This window comes from Schistocerca piceifrons, chromosome 7, assembly GCF_021461385.2.
Source record: "Schistocerca piceifrons isolate TAMUIC-IGC-003096 chromosome 7, iqSchPice1.1, whole genome shotgun sequence".
Taxonomy (NCBI): domain Eukaryota; kingdom Metazoa; phylum Arthropoda; class Insecta; order Orthoptera; family Acrididae; genus Schistocerca; species Schistocerca piceifrons.
The window spans coordinates 234100463-234113653 of NC_060144.1; the positions used below are offsets into that span (position 1 = coordinate 234100463).

At 44.6% G+C, this 13191-nt stretch overlaps 1 protein-coding gene across 1 annotated transcript in view; it reads right to left on the reverse strand.

Moving 5' to 3' along the window:
* Nucleotides 1-6207: 6207 nt before the first annotated feature.
* Nucleotides 6208-13191, reverse strand: part of LOC124805589 (ski oncogene) — a 170399-nt gene continuing 163415 nt past the window's right edge. Inside the window, exon 10 of the mRNA XM_047266156.1 lies at nt 6208-6369. Within this exon, the coding sequence (XP_047122112.1) occupies nt 6208-6369 (162 nt within the window). The remainder of the gene's footprint in view (nt 6370-13191) is intronic.

Sequence of the window (13191 nt, forward strand, 5' to 3'; positions counted from 1 at the left end):
CTGAGAGAAACCAGTACCTGTTAATTACCATATTGCTATTGTACAACATTTTCTTTCTTTTTAATAAGTAATGAATATTATGATGACTTAGAAAAGGGTCAAATTTTGTTCTTCCTGCAATGGATATCTTATTGTATATCATTTGTACTATGGTACATGCTACTCGTTATTTCTGCTCCGATTATAGTCGAGTCGCCTCTTCTACATCTACATCTACATTCACATCATATTCCGCAAATCAATGGAGTGTGTGGTGGAGGTAACCTCCGATACCACTCACTGATTCCTCCACTCGCAAATGGGACGTGGGAAAAGTGATTGTCAGTTAGCATCTGTATTATCTGTAATTTATCGAATGTTTTGGTCGTGGTCATTTCGCGAGATGTATATGGGAGGAAGTAATACGTCACACGGCTCATCCCACAAAGTGGTCTCTCGAAATTTCAATAGTAGCCTCTCCGTGATGCACAACATTTCTCTCGTAGCTCTGGAGTTTGTTGAGAACCTCTGTAACGCTTTCGCGCCGACTAAACGATCCCGTGACGGAACGTGCTACTCTTCGTTGGATGTTCTCTCTCTATTCTGTAAGTCCCACCAGATAAGGAGCCCAGACTGATGAACAGTACTCATGAAACGGTCGAACAAGCACCTTGTAAGCCACTTACTGAGCGGATGAATTACATTTCCTGAAAATTCTTCCTATGAATCTGTCTGGCATCTACTTTACCTGATATTTTGTTTATATGATCATTGCACTTAAGATCGCCCTAGGAAGTTACTCCTAAATATTTTACGGTGGTTACTGTTTCCTTCAATTCGTCACCAATTGTGCAGCAGTTCAGTAGTAGTGGATTTCTTTTTCAATGTATGCACAATGTTTTACGTTTACCTCCCAGAACCTGCACCATTCACCAGTTCTCTGCAGGTCGTTCTGCAAGTAGATGCTGTCTTCTGGCGTTGCTACTTTCACAGAGACAATCGTATCATCTGCGAACAGTCCTAAAGAGCTTCCAATGCTTTCGACTAGGTCATTTACACATTTAAACATCATGACCGCCAGCTTAATAGCTTGTTGTCTTTACAACGAAATACATCACTGATCCTGCTTATCAGGGATCCTACAGTTTTTTGGAAATTTCGGCAATTTGTGGTAAGTTCCTGTGGGACCAAACTGCTGGGGTTACACACTACTTAATCTAACTTAAACTAACTTACTCTAAGGACAACACACTCACCCGTGCCCGAGGGGGGACTCCGACCGGCGGTTCAAAAAATGGTTCAAATGGCTCTGAGCACTATGGGACTTGACGTCTGAGGTCATCAGTCCACTAGAACTTAGAACTACTTAAACCTAACTAACCTAAGGACATCACACACATCCATACCCGAGGCAGGATTAGAACCCGCGACCGTAGCGGTCGCGCGGTTCCAGACTGTAGCGCCTAGAACCGATCGGCCATCCTGGCCGGCCGACGGGAAGAGCCGCGCGATCCGTGGCAAGACCCCCTAAACCGCGCGGCTGCCACGCTCGGCCCAGTTTCTCGGTAGGTTTATGGTGGTGGCATTAGATGTCTACGCACAGATCATGTGATTCGTGTAAATAACGGGCCGTTATTTGCATACGTGCCAAATTTCGACCCAGGTGGGTTCCATAGCATTTATAGTGTGTTCACTATAATGCTCCTCAAACCACTTGAGTACGGTTCTGGCTGCGGGACAGGGACAATTATACTGCAGAAAGATGACATCGAGGCCGGGGAAGACATCGAGCATGAAAGGATGCAAGTTGTTCGCAGCTATCAGCGTGTCTTCAATTGCTACCACAGGACCCAAACAAGCGCAGGAGAACGTCTCCCATAGCATAATCCGGCCCCCACCAGCCTGCATCTGTGGAGCGCTCCACGTTGCGAGCCTCCGTTCACCTCGATGACGACTATCAACCTAGTATAGCAAGAATGTGATTCACCCGAAGAGCCGACACGTTCCCATTGATCAGACGAATCGCGATGATCCCGTGCCCACTGCAATCATAACTGATGATGTTGTGTCGACGTGTGAACGCGTAGGGGTCTGCTCCGGAGCTCCATATTCAACAATGTATGATAAACGGTGCGCTCCGAAACATTTTGTGTGCACCAGCACTGTGCTCTTTCGGCAGAGATACGACAGAGCACCATCTGTCTTACTTTACAGAGCAGACAAGCGTTCGAACCTCAAGTTTTATAAAGAGGTGTGGAGTTCCAACCATTTAGTACCTAGTGGTAGTTTCACTGTCCTTTTAACTCTTTCCATAGATGCTCACGACAGTAGCACGTGAACATTCGAGTGGCTTCTCCGTTTTCAAGATACTCGTTCTCAGGCTCTGCTTAATAATATTCTGCGCTTTGTCAAAGTAGTTTATCTCAGTTAATTTCCCCATTTGCTGCCCATATCTTCGCTAGGGTGATACCCCGTCCGCGTCTGCTCCGCTTGCATAAATTTGTTGCCGCGTTGCGTGCCCGCAACGTCACCAGGTGGCATCCATCGCCGCTGTGGGCAGTGGTCATAATGTTTTGGCTTAGCATATACGTTGTGACCCCCCCCCCCCCCCCAATGAACCATAGACCTTGCCGTTGGTGGGGAGGCTTGCGTGCCTCAGCGATACAGATGGCCGTACCGTAGGTGCAACCACAACGGAGGGGTATCTGTTGAGTGGCCAGACAAACGTATGGTTCCTGAAGAGGGGCAGCAGCCTTCTCAGTAGTTGCAGGGGCAACAGTCTGGATGATTGACTGACCTGGCCTTGTAACACTAACCAAAACGGCCTTGTTGTGCTGGTACTGCGAACGGCTGAAAGCAAGGGGAAACTACGGCCGTAATTTTTCCCGAGGGCATGCAGCTTTAATGTATGGTTAAATGATGATGGCGACCTCTTGGGTAAAATATTCCGGAGGTAAAATAGTCCCCCATACGGATCTCCGAGCGGGGACTACTCAAGAGGACGTCGTTATCAGGAGAAAGAAGTTAGAAAATTTAAAAAGGTTGCAGTAAGTACTGGGAGATGAAGAAGCTTGCACAGGATAGAGTAGCATGGAGAGCTGCATCCAACCAGTCTCAGTACTGAAGACCACAACAACAACAACTACACGATAAACGGTGCGCTCCGAAACATTTGGCGTACACCAGCACTGTGCTCTTTCGGCAGAGATGCGACAGAGCACCATCTATCTTACTTTACAGAATAGACATGCGCCCGAACCTCATGTTCTATAAAGAGCCATGGAGGTCTAACCATTTAGTACCTAGTGATAGTCTATCTTTTTAACCCTTTCCATAGATTCTCACGACAGTAGCACGTGAACATTCGAGTACCTTCTCCGTTTTTGAGATACTCGTTCACAGGATCTGCTTAATAATAATCTGCACTTTGTCAAAGTAGCTTATCTCAGTTGATTTCCCCATTTGCTTCCCATATCTTGGCTAGGGTGACTCCCCCATACACGTCTGCTCCGCTTGCATAAATTTCTTGCCGCGTTACGTGCCCGCAACGCCAACAGCCGGCATCCAACGCCGTTGTGGGCAGTGGTCATAATGTTTTGGCTTAGCATATACGTTGTAAACAGTAACGATCCTCACGTGGTGCACTGCATTACGTGCTGCCTTACGTATATACCTCCAGCGAAAGCAATGAAAAAGATGGAAGCTCAATAGGAAAACAAGTGTTGTACTCATGAAGTGATACCGAAGTTATTGTAGCGTCAAATCGTGTTTGTCGACCTCCAAAGGCACAACAAATTACCACCCCGTCGGCCAGCCTCATTTGGCTATTCGGTATAAATGATGTATGGGAAACCGCTGCTCTTATTACGCACCTCTTATTCTAAAATGTTGTCATTATAATGCGCGTGACGTAACGTTGACAGGCAGTGTATATTGTCCGCCACGCCGCCGCTCTTTGCATAAGAATAAACGAACTTTTTCATAACAGAGTTAACGATTTCTCGGGAAAAATACTCGCACCTCGGTGTTTGTTAGTCTATAATATCCGGCATTTTTAATATGCATGATTGCTCCCTCAGTGCTGACATATCGGAGAGACAGCCAACGAAACTAAAAGAAATGAAGTCAGCGGCGGAATTCTTGCCATTTAAGTAAATCCACGTGTATCAGTAAAAACCCAATAACAAACTAAGCTCTTTATCGAGCGGTTTTTAATTCGCTTGAAAGCCCAACGCTTACTCGTTGGTACGGGCGTCAAAGTGAGAAAGAGTTATTTTGTTTCTGTAACAGAGCTCCCTTCCAGGTTATTACTCGCATTAGCTGCCACATATCGTACATATAGCTGCCTCCAGAAATTTTATAAGAAATAACGACACACCACAGTCACGCAGTAATTTCTCGTAATCTCGTTATCCTGGTAACGACTTTTTATGTACTGTATGTTCCTTTGACGAAAAAAAGTTAACGAAGATCGTTCAGAGTCTTTGGGAAACATGAAAATTGTGTTGGAGAGACAGAGAATAGAGTGGTTAACTCAATTTCGGCAATGTTCTGAGAAGGTTCGCGTCCATCTTGCCTGCAGCACAACTCACAACTGCCGCCATGCCAGGGAAACGACATAATTTTCTATCAACAGCCAGATAAACAAACAACCAAAGTTACATAGCGATTGCTAAAATCACCTTTGTCGCGCTCAGCAATGCCAAATGTGACTTAGTAGACTCAGAAAGAATCATCTTTAGAAATTAGAGAGAAGTCTGTAGTAAAGAACAAGTCTGTACCCCAGATACCAAGAAGGGCCAAGTGCCTCTCTTGAGGACGACTATGCATAGCCGCATTGGTTCCCCGTGTTGCTGCGTTGTTCTGCAGTAACTGCTTTCCAATTGTATGTGGTGGCAGCTGGGTTACTAGCTGTGTAACTCTTGTGGGAAGATGTAGTGGAGGCGACAAACTATTTGCTGCAGTTGAAATTCTAGCGAGAAATATTTATATCGTTTAAACTACCGTGCAAGGTGTCAGTACTTCTCACTACACGACCACAATGTGGACACAAGTTGAAAGTCGTCTGTTAGAGATACAGGAAGGTAGATGTTACTTACGTGTGTGTTTCATAACGTGGATGTTGCCGGGGGAAGGTAGATGTTACTTGCGTGTATCTTACGTAATGTGAATGTTGCTACTGTGTGTCTGTCACAACGTGGACGTTACTAGCACGTACCTTTCACAATTTCATTTTTAAGCTGTTGCGCGTTTATGGTCAATCATTACGTAATCCACTTTGTTCTGCCACATGTCGACACCTGGGAAAGGATTTATAATGGATGATTTAATTTCATTTTAATTTCCTCGTGTGACTACCGAGATCAGAGGCATCATTCCCCACCGTATCCCAATTCCTTACGTAGCCATTTTCACGAAAATAGTAGCACGGCGTCTTCGAGGTGGAGTCTGAGACGATTACTTGCCGTCTTTTCCTCCACGCCGAAGACGGGGGAAGTTCGATGGCTTTCCTCAAACCTGACTGGCTGGAGCGAGTTACAAAGTCGACAATGCACTTTCCCGCCGTTTTCAAAATCCAGTCTTTCGATTAGTGCAGGGGAGATCGCCCATGGAAGCTTCCAGAAGGCACTAGAAAACCGTCTGTCCTTAAGGCACAGTGCCTGTTACCATCCCGCATTTTTTGCAGTCACTCTAATTGATTTAGCGTCAGGTGTTGTGTAGTGGGCGTTCGAGATTAGCCGAGACCGCCCACACTATCAGATCTTTGCCCTTGACTCAGGGGGAAGTTGAGTTCTGGGGCGAGGGCCTACTGTTCAGGCTTCGTTGAGTACAGACGGTTCTGTTAGAACGTGATTTTAAGTGTACATTCAAGGTGATATGTGTACGTTATTTCGCGCTCAAACCTGATGGCATCAGCGCTACCAAGAGTAGGGAGTATATCACTATATTCGTTTTGAGTATAGTAAGTGCATTTTAATGATTTCGTGTGAAGTTTTAGATAGAGTACGTGGATCCTGCGTCAGCTACGTAGGACACATGTGATCATAACAAGGAGTCAGTGGAGCGTCTGGTAACGAGTCTTTGTTTGCTCAAACGCGGTTAGTGTTGCGAGACACTCACTCTACACTGTTCCTGAAATTAAAGTCGATTGAGTCTGTATTGGTTGTAAGATAAGGTAGATCACCACGTGGTCCTGAGACGCTATAATAATGGCCGCAGTTCGCGCAGTCAGATTGTGCCGTGGGTTGCCAGCTTAAAGAATGCCGGCTTTCCTATGTCAAATAGTTTACTCAAGGCTTCGTTGTAGTCAGTCGGAGTTGGTGATGAGGCCATACGCTTTCTTAGTTTCAGTCTGTGCCGGTCCCTTTTGATGTGTGCATGTCCTCTTTCCTGTCACAAATCGAATCAAATCTGTGTTTGATGAGGATATCCCGTACCGATTGCTAGCAACCAAAACATTTCCCACTGCTCAGTACTTAAGGAACTGTAGTAACTAAATGAAGTTTAATAAGTGTAAAGGATTAAGCTGAATGTTTGTAATAAACGTTTAGTCAATTTAACTCGAAATTAATTAAGATTATAGATAATTTCATATTCATCTTCATTAGAGAGTACCCAACCGCTTTCAGAGAAACTGCACACTGAATGAAATTCGTCGCTACACGTTTGTACTGGGTTTAGCGTTTTCGTTGCATGTTTACATTTCTTTATTGCTCGGATGTAAGAGAGAAGTGTAAGACCTTGTGCCTCAATTTGAATTGGGCGCGCCACTAAATTCCTACACACTGTACTTAACCACAGATGCTGGGTAAAATGTGTAGATAAAGTAACAGATTACAAAAGTAGTAACCTCCTTACAACGTCTTTCGCATTATGTATCGATACGCGAGCTGTGAGTTCCTCTCTTGGCTCGAGGACTATACATTCGCCGGCCGGTGTGGCAGAGCGGTTCTAGGCGCTACAGTCTGAAACCGCGCGACCCCTACGGTCGCAGGCTCGAATCCTGCCTCGGGCATTGATGTGTGTGATGTCCTTAGGTTAGTTAGGTTTAAGTAGTTCTAAGTCTAGGGGACTGATGACCTCAGATGTTAAGTCCGACAGTGCTTAGACCCATTTGAAGATGTGCACGCTAGGGCACAATCATGATGCCATACGAAACTGGGAACATTTTTCCATTCAAGCATTGATCGTCTTGTCTCACAGTGGGATAAATGTGTTAACCTGTTATGGCGATTATTTTGAAATAATAAGCAATTTACTGACTTTCCACGTGTCTCGTTTTCATTTGACTGTCCCTTATATATTTATGGGTGCAAGGTCAATCCTTTGTTCGGTTCGCGTCATTGCCTCATTTAGCGAAGATTAGTATCTCTTTTTGCCAGAGAATCCACATGTGTCAGTCACCTTCTATTTGCTGAAAAGACAATAGTTCCACTTTCTGCCACCAGGCGAAAGTATGGCGATATAAGCAGTCAGAATGTCGTGTGGGTGCCAGGAATGGGGAGTAACGGTCAAACACACGATAACTATAGTTCTGGCACGTTTTTTAGGATATGGTCACAAGTTAAACGTGTACTCAACATTTTCTACCGACTCAGCAATTAGTTGCACCCATAACACGTCATGGTCGACAGTTGTTTGCAGAGTACCTCGTATAATCAGAGTGATATGTTGTCGTATGCTGTCCTTCAGATCGGGGAGAGTCTGGACACATCCCTGATAGATACGAGCCCTCTGATATCCCCCACAAAATGCACACTCAACTTCTTTGACTCTGTGGTGTGGTTTCGCAAGTTCCTTCAATATATATATATGGTGGACGTCACAAGACATGCCTTCAAATTGATCGTTGATTCCTTGACTCAGTTTTTTTATTACAGGGAGCACGCAGCCCTCTGACCGAACACGCTGAGCTACCGTGCCGGTCGACCACACCACTATTTTCACGAGAGATGCGGCGGCGTCAAATGTCGCTTGTCATGTGAAAGATTTACCTCGAGAAACCTTCGGCAGCGACTGTATCATCTCCAGACAATTTCAAGGTGTGTGGCGTTCCACATCCTCCGACCTAAATACATGCGCAACATGTGACGGAGTAGAAGACCATATGCGACAGTTCCGCGCATTCACGGCACCCGTGTAGAGCAAAATGTGCTTCTTCCAAAGAATATTCCCCGGCCACATGTCACGCACTTCTATGCATACCAAGAAAGGAAATGAAAAGTCGCGGCGTGGTAGCCTATCTTGGGAATTGATTTGGTGCACACTCTGAATCGTGTAAGGATACCAGTGTAAAAAGCGCCACAAAATCTTTTAATCTGTTGACCAAGGGGCAAGACAATTCTCGTGACACAGCTAGAGCACTGGCTGTAGAATTTGAGGCATATGCTGCAGGTCGGTTATAACTACAGAAACTTCGTCAGCAAATGCCATGGGAATTGGCCACCGCCTTCTCCCTGCTGCACCACTTAATTCACCTGTTTCTTCAATTTCTTGATCATATTCTTTATCCTCTTTATTGCCTTGGGGTCTCTTTGCAGCTGTTTCTGTCTGCGATATCCTAGCAATCTCGCTCTGCTGTTGCTGCCGTAGTGGTAAAACAATATTACCAGAAGTGCACGGTCTTCCTTCTCAGCAGACATTGCGTTTTCTACGGAAAAGTTCAACCTTTTGGGTCGATTACACCAAGAGTCACTTCACAACCTTTTGGGTCGATTACACCAAGAGTTACTTCATAAAAGTAATCAACACGCGTTGTCAAGTTGAAATGTTCAAATGTGTGTGAAATCTTATGGGACTTAACTGCTAAGGTCGTCAGTCCCTAAGCTTACACACTACTTAACCTAAATTATCCTAAGGACAAACACACACACCCATGCCCGAGGGGGGACTCGAACGTCCGCCGGGACCAGCCGCACAGTCCATGACTGCAGCGCCTCAGACCGCTCGGCTAATCCCGCGCGGCGTGCGTCATCAAGTAACAAACAGTGTGCTGACGTCAAAATTTCACATTCCGACTGCATACAACGTCATATTTTCACCTGCTGGCGGGAAGTGTAACTGTTATTTTTTTCTCTACGAGCGCGCCGACTAATGAACGTACCTACTCTGTTTCAGGGTCCTGTTATGTATACAGCCTGTACTGCAGCACACGGAACACCGTCGGTTTAGCTCTGGCGTCCCCGTACTATGCACGTCTTCATCAGACAAAGTTTTTCTTCGTTGTATGCAGCTAAAGACAGTAGGCTGAGTTACAGAGAACTTCAAGACGTGTGTTACAGTTCTGAATACACTGATATTTTGTATTTTTGTCATTCATGCTTCTTTTCGTCAGGTATCAAGAAATACAAGATGGAGGCACATCTGCATTGTACGCGTCTTTTCTACGAGAAGAGGAGTAGCTACACTTATGGCTTTGATTAGAATAGTTGAAAACCTTGGTTGTGAGTCTTTTAATTCACATTAAAGGCTCCTTCTTCGTATTACGTTGCGCTATGAAAGTATGCTTGCTATGTAAATTTCATTCACTGTAGTCAGATGGCGTTCTTGTTAATTCATGGATGAAATTTTATAAAAGTAGAGCATTAATACCACAGTCGTATACTGAGGTGACAGAAGACGTGGGATACCACCTAACATCGTATTGTACCTGCTTTTGCCCGGCGTAGTGGAGCATGGACTAGACAAGTCGCTGGAAGTCCCTTGATGAAATACTGAGGCATACTGACTCTATAGCCGTTTGTAATTACGAAAGTGTTGCCGGTGCAGAATTTTGTGCACGAACTGACCTCTCGATAATGCCCCATAAATGTTCGATGGGATTCATGTCGGGCGATCTGGGTGGCCAGATCATTAAAAAAATCTTTATTGCAATAACAGTAATAATTATACAAATTAACCCACCACCATAGTGATTAGTGGGTCCTAATATTAATACAATTTGCAGCTAGTACAGTTATTAAAATTATTACAGTTAATTTGTGAGCTACAGACAGTGCAAGACAGTACGTGTTAATAGGCAAATTACGATTTGTTAAACTATACACTAGTACCTACTTGTTAGTAATCCTAACTGCCTGCAGCGTTTCAGGTTTGTTAGCATAGATATAAACCTACTTCAAGTCCTTGTCATCGAGCTAATCCCCATGAGCGTGCCCCTGACACTGGGCAGGCGAAAACTACTTGTCGCTGCAGGTTCCTAGTTTACTATCTACTTCTAATCCTACTAACTACTAACTAACCTACGTAAAATCCGGTGCTGTCATAATCGTGAATAGGTGTACCCCAGTTCCTCTAGCCCTGCACGTGGCGGCCAGATCATTTGCTCGAATTGTCCAGAATGTTCTTCAAACTAGTGGCGGACAGTTGTAGCCCGGTGACATGGAACATTCTCGTCCATACATGAATGGCTGAAAACGTCTCAAAGTAGCCGAACATAAACATTTCCAGGCAATGATCGGTTCAGCTGGACCAGAGGGCCGTTTATAATTGTGAAAGTGTTGCCAACGCAGCAACAACACACGCCATTATGGAGCAACCACTTGCTTACACAGTGTCTTGTTCGTAATTCCAGTCCATGGCTACACTCGAAGCCAGCTGAAATTGGGACGCATCTGACCAGGCCATAGTTTTCTAGTCGTCTAGGGTGCAAACGATATGGACACGACCCCAGGGAAAGCGCTGCAGGCGACGTCGTGGTGTCACCAAAGGCACTCGCGATGGTCGTCTCCTTCCACAGCCCATTAACGCCACATTTCAACGCAAGGTCCTAACGGATACGTTCGTCGTACGTTCCACATAGATTTGTAAGGTTATTTCATGTAGTATTGCTTATCTGTTAGCACTGACAACGCTACGAAAACGGCTCTGCTCTCGATCGTTAAGTGAAGACTGTCGGTCACTGCTTTGTCTGTGGTGAGAGATATAATAAAATAATGGAATAGATGATAATAAAATGTTGAAATGTGTGGCTTTTTAAAATGTATTGAATTAATGAGATTAATTTTTCGGCATGAATGACAAGCACAATAAGCTGAGATATGCGTTCGTATTAGTTCATATTATTTTGCAGGGGGAAGTAGTTTTTTTCTCCGCTGTAGATTTGTGCTTACCCTTCTTTATAATGCTACATTTGGTCGCCGTGTTCACCTTAGAAGTCTTGACCGTGTTCCCATTGAGCTTATCGGATCTTCGTAATTTTCCAAAGTACACAGGTGGGCTTCAATTTTTGTAATTATCGTACTATTTGAAATAACAACTCACAAGACCTTTCTGTTAATAAAACAATACTGTATTTTTCTAAACCGTGCACGTGTGAAATACGTACGCCTCACTTATTCATACCGACCCTAAAATGGCGGTCTAGAATTACTCGCTTAAAATGACGTGCTTCTCACTCTTTCACTAGCTGAGCGCGAATCCCCCCTTCCTCCTCCGGGTACAAGAAAAAACTCCTCTCTTTTTTAACAACTGAAAATCGAAAATACCTGACGGTACGCATAGGCTCTATGATGGGCTACCACTTCATCTTTTCTCTTTGCACTGTGCGGCTGGTCCCGGCGGAGGTTCGAGTCCTCCCTCGGGCATGGGTGTGTATGTTTGTCCTTAGGATAATTTAGATTAAGTAGTGTGTAAGCTTAGGGACTGATGATCTTATCAGTTAAGTCCCATAGGATTTCACACACATTTGAACTTTTTTTTATTTTTCTCTTTGCCTTTAAACAAGACGAAAACATAAAAGAAATGTAAAAGGTTAATCACAGAGAGAATGCCTAAATAACGGAATATTGAGTTTCCTAAAGATTTCCGTATTGGAAGGTCCCATGCGTCTGGCTCCAATTACCACTCCGCGTTCGAATTCATTCCCGACCATAATCACGTCGGAAATCTTTTCACGTGAATGACCTGAGTTCAAGTGACAGCTTCGCCAATGCACTGTCCTTATATACCTTGTCTACGTGATACTATCGTCATCTGTATACGTGCATACCCGATGTCTTATGTCACCCCAGCGTATTTGCTCTGCACTTCCGTACATCTACATCTATATCTACATCTACATTTGTACTCAGGAAGCCACCCAACGGCGTGTGGCGGGGGCACTTTACGCGCCACTGTCATTACCTCCCTTTCCTGTTCCAGTAGCGTATAGTTCGCGGGGAGAACGACTGCCGGAAAGCCTCCGTGCGCGCTCGAATTTCTCTGATTTTACATTCGTGATCTCCTCGGGAGGTATAAGTAGGGGGAAGCAATATATTCGATACCTCATCTAGAAACGCACCCTCTCGAAACCTGGACAGCAAGCTACACCGCGATGCAGAGCTCCTCTCTTGCAGAGTCTACCACTTGAGTTTGCTAAACATCTCCGTAACGCTATCACGCTCTTCTTTGGATCTTTTCTATCTCCTCTGTCAACCCGATCTGGTACGGATCCCACACTGATGAACAATAGTCAAATATACGTCGAACGAGTGTTTTGTAAGCCACCTCCTTTGTTGATGGACTACATTTTCTAAGGACTCTCCCAATTAATCTCAACCTGCCACCCGCCTTACCGACAATTAATTTTATATGATCATTCCAATTCAAATCGTCCCACATGCATACTCCCAGATATTTTACAGAAGTAACTGCTACTAGTGTTTTTTCCGCTGTCATATAATCAGACAATAAAGGATCCTTCTTTCTATGTATTCGCAATACATTACATTTGTCTATGTTAAGGGTCAGTTGCCACTCCCTGCACCAAGTGCCTATCCACTGCAGATCTTCCTGCATTTCGCTGCAATTTTCTAATGCTGCAACTTCTCTGTATACTACAGCATCATCCGCGAAAAGCTGCATGGAACTTCCGACACTATCTACTAGGTCATTTATATATATTGTGAAAAGCAATGGTCCCATAACACTCCCCCGAGGTAAGCCAGAGGTTATTTTAACGTCTGTAGACGTCTCTCCATTGAGAACAACATGCTGTGTTCTGTTTGCTAAAACTCTGCAATCCAGCCACACAGCTGGTCTGATATTCCGTAGGCTTTTACTTTGTTTATCAGGCAACAGTGCGGAACTGTCAGGTTAAATTCTGACAGTTAGTAAGCGGCTTTCAAAGCACAGTCTCCTTACGTGATGAGTGTTGTAACCACTCTCTCGAGAGCAATGAACTGCTCGGGAGGTGGCACTGCGCTAAAAATTAGGACGTTTTTTTGGCTTTCA